We start from the raw sequence: 11,849 nt of genomic DNA, 5'->3' as shown, positions 1-11,849 counted from the left end.
GCAGCGCATGACATAGGACAATAACAGGAAACTGACTGGTTGCTATGGGAACGAACGCATACCCATGGAGTCTAACAGGAGTATTAAAATTGCTAATAAAATCGTTTAGGATTATTTTAGATGCATATAACTTATATTTTTCTTATAGAGTATTCGACGAGGAATACGATAGACCCATTAATAATCTTTTTTGGGAAAAATCACCATTTCTTTAAGTAGTCTCATGAGTAATGACCTGGCCTGTGAAAATAAATGCAAATTCAACCAGCAACAACTTTCTCCAAATAGCACTTGATGAGAGGTCTTTTCATGAGCAATCATGTAGCCGTGCTTGCCAAATTGAACGTGTGTAGCATGCGTGAATTTCAAAACATAAAACGTGCTGGTTGGAATTGATTACAGAATTGTTAAATAAATTGCTACACGATTCCACGGAATCGGAACACACGGAACCAAATCTCTATACGAACCGGTTCTCGATTCCCATCCCTAAAAAGGATGTATTCTTTTTTATTTCGTTTTGACGCAAAGAGCATTATACTTGCAAATTGATATTACACTTGCAAATTAATATTAGAAAGTTATTGGCTCGCTGCAAGGATAAATCAGCAAAGAGGAATGAGAGAGGTAAGATAGGTAACCCACCCAGGCATCATAAACCAATTTTGGGTCACAATCTACCAGTTGAGAAACACTGAGGAATTGCATATGTTACAGTGATATATCCCCAATTCTGTCCTGACAAAGTAGAGCAGCAGAGTGAAGGAAGAGGTGAATCAGAGATGGAAGTTGATGAGCAGAGGTCAATCAACTATCAACAAGGGATGTCCTCATTTTGATTTTGAATACTGATAGCCGAAAAACAAAAAGTTACTTTTTTACAGAAACATGTATTTTGGTTTGATATATATATTTTAAAGCACTATTTCTGGCTTTTTATGTTAAATAAGTGCTTTAAAAAATGTTTTGCTCGCCAGTGCCCTAGTATTGTATTAGGTCTAGTGATGCTCCTGTGCATTGAACTCCTCGGCTGCCATTAACTGCACTAGATGTCTAATCCATTTGGACTGGGAGAGGCTGGCTAAGAATAATCACTGCCAACACTCCCAGTCTGAATGGATTAGACATCTAGTGCTATCAATGGCATCTGAAGAGTTAACAGTAAATGATTTCTCATTTACATTCACATAATACTGGGTTTCTCACCTCACATTGTTGAATTGTGTACGCTCCATCCCGCTTAATCATGTCTCCTTTTGACTTCCCTCCTCTTTCTCCTCGGTAATCAGGCCCTCCACATGGTGTCCATGGGTAAATATAATTAGCTAAAGATAGCACCACTATGTTCATAGGTAACATAGGCGTGTAATAATGTACTTCTTGTTGTTGATTGTTCTTCTCCTCTTCTGTCCATCACCTTCTTTTCTGTCCCCCCTTAGCCCCTTCGTGTTCGCTGCTTTCTCCTAATAAATAAAACATAATGAACAACCACTATGGGAGTATATCAAACTCCTATGTGATACATTAAAACTGTTCAGACCATATGGACACTCAGATTCCTACTCCCTGCATGCTGTGTCTAGGCAGCTGAACAGGACATGTTAAAAAAATAATTTGCCATTTAACTTTTAAAATGTGTATTTTTTGGTACATTTTAAAAATTAAACATGAAAGGAAGTAACAGTAATATGATCTTTTAAATTTTTTTTTTTAATTTCAATTCAATTTTATTTGTATAGCCCTATATCACAACAGGTTTGTCTCAGATGGCTTTACACAGTGATTTTGATACACAGTCAGATACAGTAGATGAATGAAATGAGTCCATGACCTCGGCATCCCCCATCCTTAGACCCTCACTGGCGGCAAGGAAAATTAAAAAAAAAAAAAAAAAAAAAAAACATGGGAAAAAAGAGAAACCTTGGTAAACAATCAAAAAAATCAAAAAATCAGTAAACAATCAGGAGAGATCCACTCCCAGGACGGACAGGCTATAGATGCACCAGGACTGATGATGGGTAGTAGCAGGAGTTCCAGTTTGTAGAGATGCAATGGAGGGACGGAACATGAGGAGGTCCATCTAGCCAGATTGGGGGGGTGGCAACGAGGACGTCCATCCAGCCAGGGGTCAGGATAGTCAGGCGGCTGAAAAAGTAGTCCCTTCCCCGAGGGGATGGGGGAAAGGGGACACTGGGTGACTAGTGATAAAAAGACTAGTCAACTAGATATTAGAATTAGAAAAGAGAAATAAAGTAAGAACAAGTGGTAAGTAGAGTGAAAAACGGGGGATAGGACTCATTGGCTGTACTTCCCCCAGCATTATAGCTCCTAGGGCAGCTTTAGACTGAACTACGATATAATGTACAAAAAAAAAAAAAAAAAAAAAAGAATTGAAATATACAAAAAAGGAAACAAGTAAATATTATTTTTTAATGTTTAATTCCTCCAAAAAATTATAAGAATGAAAAAAATAATAAGTAAACATGGTCTTTCTCTTTTATTTATTTTACTTTGTTTTCTTATTCTTTCGTAGTTTATAACATGTACATTTTAAAAAAAAAAAAACATGAACATTGGCATTCACAACCAGTACTGTCAATGAGTTAAACACAAAAAAGACTGTTAGACTTATTGGGGGGCATAATAGGTGTATTTCAGTTTTTTTTTTTTTAATTCATTTAAATTGTATTCATTGTGTTTATTATCTTATCGATTTATCCTTTTATTTATACATAGAATAGAACTATGAAAATAATATTAAAAAATTCAATGATGATAAATAATAATCAAAAATCTATACAGCAATTCAATTGAGACATGGGGTCCACATTTGTCAATATCACATTTTGGGTCATGTTTTGTTTTACAGTTGTTTTTCGCAAAATGCACTATTATACTTAAAAATGAGAATAAATTATTAGTTTATGATAAAAATCAACATGTTTGGGGAAACTGACTCGACTGTGAGCGTGGAAAAAAAGCGCGAAAAAGTGACATTTTATGGAAGAAACTTCCCCAATTACAGTCACACGTGATCACTTTGACAGAACGGAGCTGTCGCGTGCGTACCTCTCGTATCCTTCCGCCGCTATCCTTATGGGGCCCTAATGTTTACCACTTTTTTCTTTCAAATACCATCCAGTAACAATATTCGGGTCGAGTCATCATTTATTATGTTTACGTCTGTTTGATTAACGACGTAACGGTCAAGTTGAACCGCACCGAGGGACTATACGACGGAAGCGGAGGGATATGTGTACTAAAAGCCCAGCCTGCGCTACCTTCTTTTTTCCTCGGTGGAGGCCATGATGGGAGCCTGAGTTCAGCTGGAGCGACTAAAAAAGAAAGATGATTCCCCTGGACGGAGCTGTCAACGCAATCTGTGCATATTCCTGATCTTTGTATAGTCTGTATACAACTGAGGTGGAGCCTGTCACTTTTTTATTTCTCCGCGATGTTCTCGACGAGCGCTTGGTGACAATGTTGAATCGCTAAGGAGGTCTTTTTGGATCGGAAAAAAACCCCGGAGCTAGCCATTGTAGCTACCTAGCGCGCTAGTTTAGCGAGCTAGCCTAGCTCCGACCCCCCTCGCCCCCCGCCGTCCCAGTGACTGGATACGGGCTTCTTCTTTTTTTTTTTTTTCCTTTTTTTTTTCTTTTTTCTTTTTTTTTTTTTTTTTTTTTTTTTGCTTCTTCGGAGACTTCTCGCTTCGGACCGAACCCGAGGCTTATTTTGTGGACAACTGCATGTATTTCGCTGGGGAGTATTTGCAAGAGCGGCCGCAGGATCGGAAAAGTCGGGCCTTCGCCGAGGAGAAGCCGAGCAAGGCCCGTCTTTATGTTCCAGGGGAAGCCTGTCTAATCCCAACGAGCTCGGCTGGCTAGCCCCGAGGAGGACCCTATTCCCCTCACCCCCGATTTACCGAGCAGTATACCACCGATCAACCACAAAGCCTGCTTTTCACATTTCCCCGTAATAGACTCCTGTCAGCCGCTGCAATGACTGCCATTATTAAAGAAATTGTCAGCCGGAACAAAAGGAGATACCAGGAGGACGGCTTCGACCTGGATTTAACATGTATCCTTTCCTCCCGTGGGTTATTTCACTCATCCATAACGCCAGATCGAGCATTGTTTTTTCATTATGCATACAGGCGGGCTATGTGAAATGTGAGGGGGGCTAGCTCGGGCTGTCATCAAGCGTGTTTGAAAGATGGTGGATCTGTCAAATCGGCGTGCACTCATGTCACCGTCGTATCGCAGCAGGAATTTCCCGTCCTACTGGACACCCAGTGTGTGTGCGTGCTTCAGAAAATGCAAGGTAACCGGCTGGCGCTGCTTCTAGCTTTTGCATTTTGTAGCATCATTCAGTGGTATTTCTACGGGAGAACCTTATCCCAAAGGCGGCAGGCTTATACACGCGTGCGTACATGTGTTCGCTCAGGAGACGTGATGAAATGAGTTAAATGGGTTGAATTCCAAGTAATAGTTTGTCATTTGGAGGTTTGTGTTAGGCCAGGGCGATAATTGGTTTTATGTATTAATTTGGTTTATTATTTTTTATTGCGAATGATTCAAAATGATTCGAGCTTTTTGGTTTATTTTGGGGGGCCAAAAATGGAATCAAGCAACCAATTGTTCAATAGATTATTCCATTAGAGTTTGTTTCATTGAGTAGTTATGACTTTGTATTTGAGGGCTAACAGCATAAATGGGGAGATAAAAAGATATTTAAGTTAAATGTCGAACCATACTTCTAACTTTGGTTTAAAAAAAAATATATATATATATATAGAGTACTATATATCCATATGTATGTAGGACAAGATACTATTTTTGAAAATTTTACTTGACTCAACAAAGACCTGGCATCTACATATGTGGACATCACATTTCAGATCATGTAGGCTACAATATTTAGTAGGGCTGCAGCTATCGAATATTTTACTAGTCGATTAATCGATGGACCAGTTAGTTCGCGTAATCGAATAAGGAACATGAAAAATTAAAATACCTGAGCTGAGCCTCAAACAGTAAACATTTATTTTAAAAAATGAGGATCTATGTAAAACAAAAGAACAATTGGCTAACTTACATAGAAAAAGTCCACGAGCTTAGATGCTATAAAATGCTAGTTTTTTGTTTTGTTTTGTTTTGTTTTACAATGCTCTAAACAAATGGCACATATTCCCACAAAAGAACGGCTAAATATACCTATAAACTAAATTATGAATGCATTAAAAAAACATTAGCTCAAACAAAACCTTAGCTTACGTTGGTCTTAACAGGGAGCAGTTGGATTCAGCCATGTGAAAAGAGGCGGACCAGAGGGCAGTGTATCCACCCTAATCAATAAAACTAAATGCAAACACTTTCAAAATAAACCATTACAACGTCACTTTAATTAAACAAATACTCAAGGCAACAAAATTGAATTCGAATATTTTTTTTCTAATCGAATACTCGAGTTAATTGATTAATCGTTGCAGCACTAATATTTAGTTTTTCTTCGTGGCCGAAATTACCCAAAAAGTGATGTCCACATATGTAGACCTCTGGTTACAATTATAATTTGAAGTATAAAATCACGATTAATTCTTTTTTGATAATTTAGAATTTGATTTTTTTTAATGCAAATGTTAATTTAAATGAATAAAACGGAAATGTATTCTGGTTATAACTGCCAATAACACCCTTTTTTTTTTTTTTTTTTTTTTTTTTGGCAATTTCTTAGTATTTAATTCATTGCCTGACATTAACAGCAATAGATTTCCAATTCCATCAAACTAGGAAGAATGGCTTGGAATGCTCACATTTCAATATCATCAGACATTCAACCCATTTTGACTCTGAATTTTGAGTTAAAATGCATTGGATGTCCAGTGCCGTCAATAGCACTCAACGAGTTCAATAATTGCCCAATAAATGGCAAATTTCTTTTATTGTCTCCTTAAAAAAGTGGAAAAGTGGAAAATAAAGTAATCAGAGATTTTATGATCAGGCTATATCACTCGGCACTAGTTTGTGTTATGGTTTGCCGCTGATGATGCTTTGGTTTTTCTCAACAATGACACTTGGGTCCAACAAAGGCCAAAGATAGAAGAAGCATGTCTGTAGTTTCTTGCCGACAAATGTGCCGAAAGTATCATTTGTATTTGATCATAATGGGTGGAAACATCTGTAATCAATTGGTTGTTGTTGGAAAAATAAGTTATTAACCAGAATTGTTAGACAGATAATGTCATTTCGTCCTTAAACAGTTGTTGTAATGATAGCAATGGGAAAAAAACTGGACACATTTTATTTCTTACCAATGTTAACTTGTCATTTACCTTTGATAAGACATCCTAAAATCTTCCTTAAAAATTCACTTGTGTTGGAAAAGTATTTACATGGCAGTGGCATTTCTGTCAGCCTAAAGATCTTAATCCCCATTTTATTTTCTTGTGTAGCTGTTTGGTAATTAAAATCTTCATTATCACGATGGTGTGTAACTAGCCGGGGCTAAAGTTTTATGCCTGTGTGAACTATTGCGTGCTAAAATGTAATTGTGTACCTTAGCAGACATGGTAAATTGAGTGAAAAGATTGAATTATTAACTACCACTGATATTTTGTTTCATAATAAATATTCTTGTAATAGATATTTCCTCAGTTTAGACAGTAGTCAATAACGATGGCACATGGTCAATAAAAACTCAATGATTGCGAAAATGCCAAAAATTACAAACTGGGCCTGTTTTTCGGAAATGTAAATTTGTCATTTACATTGGACTAGAAATGGTACTCTGTAATACCTATTTGTTTTGGAAAGCATTTGCATTATGGTGGCTTTGTTGGCAGTGAAAGATCTTAATTCTGGGGGGTTGGCCATCTAAATCGACATATATAAGCACTTTTAGTTTTGTTTTTTGCATGCGCTTTCACTAGTTCTATTTCTGTAAAAAAAAAAAAAAAAAAAAAAAGTTTATAGGTGCACGTGTTTGATGCTTAACAGACAGTAAATTGAGTGGGAATGTTTTGCACTGACAAGTAACAATTGGAATTGCATAAGCTTATAATAAATATTTCTTTAATTAAGGCAATAGGTCTGAATCAGCTTGAGTTATTTAAAAATAATTTCAGTTCTTTTTTTGATGATCTTAGATCTTTAATCTCAATATGTTTTTTGGTTTGGCTGTCTGGAAATGATGATAGTTGTTCGGCTTTGTGTAACACACTGCTAAGACAATAAGTGTGAGCTATGTATAGTCTTTGTTTTATTCTTACATGGGAACCGTGTCAGCTTTAAAGGTGTAAATGTAAAGGATGTAGTTTTGCATAGTAGGTCATTGCTGAAGTATATTTGCACGAACTCAAGCCTTGCTCCACACATAGAAACATGGTCTCTCTATGAGAGCGTCATCACCGTGATATCAGAGTGTACCTCCATTGGAAGAGGGAGTGATGGAGGAACCTAGTTCTATTTTGACGGATGTATTCGTGACTTAGTTTCTTGATATTTGGGAAACTGGAGAGTGGGCTTTCATAGTGGTCTCTGTTCATCCTGAATTATATACAGGCAGTTTGGATGGAACTGAACGACATTCAGCTCTGCTTTCCCGGCGGGAAAGCAGAGCTAGTAAGGTCCTTTTTCTTCCTGCTATCATATCCTACACCTCCTTAAAATTAGTAAAATATTGTCTTGGTTGTGCAGCAGCAAAAAATACAACTCTTCGTGGCGCAGTCTACTTCCTGATATGCTGCTACGTCAGCACTTCCAATATATGGGTCACCGTTTTCTGTGCTGGACCTTTCACACATGGAAGTGCAAATGGTTGAATGGTTTTTATAAAATGTTTACGATCCAAACTAGCAACGTTTTTTTTTTATTATGAATTGTGAATGCCATTTGCAAATGGCATTATTGCAAATTCAGTTTCCCACAGAAAGCTTGAAAAAAAAAAAAAATAGTTGACAGCAATTATGAAATTGTTATTATAAGCTATTTATCAGGGCTGCAGCTATCGAATATTTTAGTAATCGAGTAATCGACTGAAAATTCTATCGATTAATTGAGTAATCGCATAAAACATTTTTTTAGGTAAAGAGCCATTATAAATATACATGAGAAAAGACATTTAATCCAATATTGAACCATTTTCAGTCAATGTCTTTATTTTGAATGTACATTGTTGAAAACAGCCAACAATTGCATCTCAGATGTGACCAAAATCACTGCGTTCACTCAAAAAACCTCTAGACCTTATAAAAAAAAAAAAAAAAACATTTCATATCTAAAAATGTTATTACGCTTGATAACACACATCACTTGAAAGCCATGTGTTTTTCCCATGTGTTTCAATTGAATTTCCATTTGTGTCAAGCTATTTTTAAGTTCTAGTTAAGTTTTAAGTTAGGCTACACTGTAAGTACTGATAGGATTTTGAGTTTTTGCAGTGTTCAAAATAAACGTATGATACCTTCTGTATTGGAGCACATTAGGGACCAGTGCTACTTGGTGTTTTATTCAGCAATGACTACTGAGCTAAAACTAACAGTTAGCTTTATTATGTTTTAATTTTACACCCTCATCACTCTACAGCGCTGTGTTTTTACAGATGAAATAAAGCCTGTATGTAAGACACATTAGCCACGCATCGACAGTGGTCATAATCAATAGAAACCTAGCCCTCCGAAGGGCTAACGTTACGTATGCGAGTGACAGTAGCGTTATATTTATTAGCGCTGAGAGGTCTACTGCTTAAAGATGGCGGCTGTTTACTAACGCTGCCCAGACGCGGCCGAGTCTGTCATTTCGCATCTAGTTGTAAATGCATGCGATATCTATGAGACTCATCGGACACCACCTGCTACCACACTAGCATCATGCGGGCGTAGTTTTTAGCAACGTCGGCGTAGTTTGTAGCAGCTGCCGGCTGCAGTGAGTTTTTTTTTTGGTTCTTCCGCTAGGCACGTGACGTCAGCGCGTTGTCCTGCATTAAAAGTGGTCCGGGCAAAACGTGATGCTTAGAGCTGGCAAAATTAAACTATTCCTCGAGGTGAATAAAATTACTCGGATCAGTTTTTAAACTCAAGTTACTCGAGTTGCTCGAGTATTCGTTTCAGCTCTACTATTTATTAACTAAACTTAAACGTAGTCTTAAAACTATTTCAAGACAGTGCTATTTTTTTATTAATTAATGACGAAATGCAATGTAATTCAGTGCAATGGCAGAGAACTGGAATAAGTTTGTTCACTCATCGACATAAGAATTTGCCATTATGCTTTCGACGGTATCGCCAGGCGCTGGTGAAATATGGTTGAAATATGTATATACAGTATATATTTTTATACCCTATTTGGTAGCACAGTTTTATCTGGTTGGGGGTTTAGGAAAAGCCTGGTGGCCCGACAAGCTTGTAAAGCATCAGGGTGAAACCCCAAATTGTTGGAACTATTGATCATAAGTTATTTGTTAACATTTTTGTTAACGTGGGATCCATTTGAAGTTGGACTACCTTAAGCCTGAAGAGTATGTTTTGGTGGTGTTAATTATAAAGTTCATTAGCATTATGGAAACTGGGGTTAGCTGTAGCATTTTGTAATCCCCACAAGTTTTATTCCTATGTGACAGTTATACTGGAGCCTTATCTGTGTTATCCATGCAAAACAAAGCACTGTGTTAAACAGGTGCAAAGTAACAACGGATTTCTTTATAGATTTTTTTGGGGTGGGGGTGGGGGTCCTTAAATCAACCATTGAAAATATGGTCTGAAAAATGGCAGCTTTTTTTGGTTGGGTTTTTTGTTGTTGTTGTTGTTTTGTTTTTTTTTTGTTTTTTTTTTGGAACCACTGATTCTCAGTGCTAAAATTGGCTGGCGACCTGTCCAGGCATACCCCCATCTGACCCAAAGTCAGTTGCTACAGGCTCTATTTGGCTGGCATTGCTTGTTTCTTTAGCATTTAAAAAAATATGTATATAATTAGGTCTCTGTTCAATAGGTCATTTTGCAGCACCCCCATCCACTCCCTTACTATATTTTTCTTACTATATGTGTCATTCTGGTTAATTTTACATAGAACTATACATAGGTATACATTGTTTTGTAGTGAATGTGACAAATCTGTCAGTTACACATGGTCAAAATTACCGTAATCGTCTATTTTGATTGGGTTGTGTGGGAAATGGAGGTATTTGCAGGTTTTTATATTTTCTTACTACTTGTTGATATATGGTCTTAAATCCCACTCAAGAGGCCTTAGATTTTTTTTTTTAGAATCTCTTTATGGAAACAAAAGGGCATCTAAAGCCTTAAAATACCCCTTTTTTTACTCCAGTGTAGAGCTGAAACGAATACTCGAGCAACTCGAGTAACTCGAGTTTAAAAACTGATCCGAGTAATTTTATTCACCTCGAGTAATCGTTTATTTTGACAGCTCTAAGCATCACGTTTTGCTCGGACTACTTTTAATGCGGGACAACGCGCTGGTGTCACGTGCGTAGAGGAAGAAGCAAAAAAAAAAAAAAACTTACTGCAGCCGACAACCGCTACAAACGACGCCGACGTTGCTAAATACTAGCCCGCACATGCTACGTTAGTTGCAGGTGGCGTCCAATGAGTCTCATAGAGATCACATGTATGTTGAACTAGATGCACAATGACAGACTAGGCCGCGTCTGGGCAGCGTTAGCAAACAGCCGCCATCTTAAAGCAGTAGAGCGCTAAGCGCTAATAAAGAGCGCTAAGCGCTAATATATAAGATTAACGTTACTGTCACTACTAGCTCACCTTACGTTAGCCCTGCGGAGGGCTAGGTTTCAATTAATTAAGACCACTTTCGATGCGTGGCTAACGTGTCTTACATACAGGCTTTAACATAACATAGCGTTGTGGAGTGATGAGGGTGTCAAATAAAAACTCAATAATGCTAACTATCAATTTTAGCTCAGTAGTCATTGCTGGATAAAACACCAAGTAGCACTAGTCCCTAATGTGCTCCAATACAGCCTGTATCATACATTTATTTTGAACAGTGCAAAAACTCAAAATCCTATCAGGACTTACAGTTTAGACTAACTTAAAACTTAACTAGAACTTAAAAATGGCTTGACACAAATAGAAATTCATTTGAAAAACGTGGGAAAAAATCCTAACTTTTAAGTTATGTGTGTTATCAAGCGTAAAGGCATTTTTAGGTGTGTATATACTTTTTTAAAATAAGATCTAAAGGTTTTTTTGAGTGAAAGCAGTGAATTAGTCATTTTTTAAAATTCTAGTTACATCTGAGATGCAATTGTTGGCTGTTTTCAACAATATACATCAAAAATAAAGACATTGATTGACTGAAAATGATAAAATGTCTTGTTTTCTCATGTATATCTATAATTGCTCTTCACCTGAAAATATATTTGTTTTATCCGATTACTCGATTAATCGATAGAATTTTCAGTCGATTACTCGATTAATAAAATATTCGATAGCTGCAGCCCTACTCCAGTGTACATTTTATATTCATATCATTTGAGTTTTAATTTAACTGGGCCCTTTTAAAAAGAGTACACACTTAATAATCTCGCGTGAAAATTATTTGTTGGTTGGGCTAGGGTGAGAATACCAGTGTCTTTTGGCTTTTGGATTGGTTTACTTATTTATTTTGTTATGATAAATTCTACCCTAAAAATTAAGTTAATACTGTATATTATAATTAGGTGTAATGAAATTACTGAAATTTGTCACTTTGATTACACACCAGGAATATGAATAGGTTTACTTTCATTCAATATGTTATCAATGTCTAACATTACAAATGCAATTACAATACAGGAAACCTAATTCTAGCTGCTCACCGAGAATAATGGCGGTATCA

At 36.8% G+C, this 11,849-nt stretch overlaps 1 protein-coding gene across 2 annotated transcripts in view; it reads left to right on the top strand.

The window, feature by feature from the left end:
• The first annotated feature begins 3,290 nt into the window (after positions 1 to 3,290).
• The window catches only part of ptena (phosphatase and tensin homolog A), a 31,568-nt gene continuing 23,009 nt past the window's right edge, over positions 3,291 to 11,849 (top strand). For both annotated transcript variants that reach the window (XM_057848458.1, XM_057848457.1), the window contains exon 1: positions 3,291 to 4,077. In XM_057848458.1, coding sequence (XP_057704441.1) covers positions 3,999 to 4,077 — 79 coding nt within the window. In that variant the 5' untranslated portion in view covers positions 3,291 to 3,998. The remainder of the gene's footprint in view (positions 4,078 to 11,849) is intronic.

Source organism: Corythoichthys intestinalis, chromosome 10 (genome assembly GCF_030265065.1).
Source record: "Corythoichthys intestinalis isolate RoL2023-P3 chromosome 10, ASM3026506v1, whole genome shotgun sequence".
In the NCBI taxonomy this organism is placed as follows: Eukaryota; Metazoa; Chordata; class Actinopteri; order Syngnathiformes; family Syngnathidae; genus Corythoichthys; species Corythoichthys intestinalis.
This window is presented reverse-complemented; position numbering and strand designations above follow the sequence as displayed.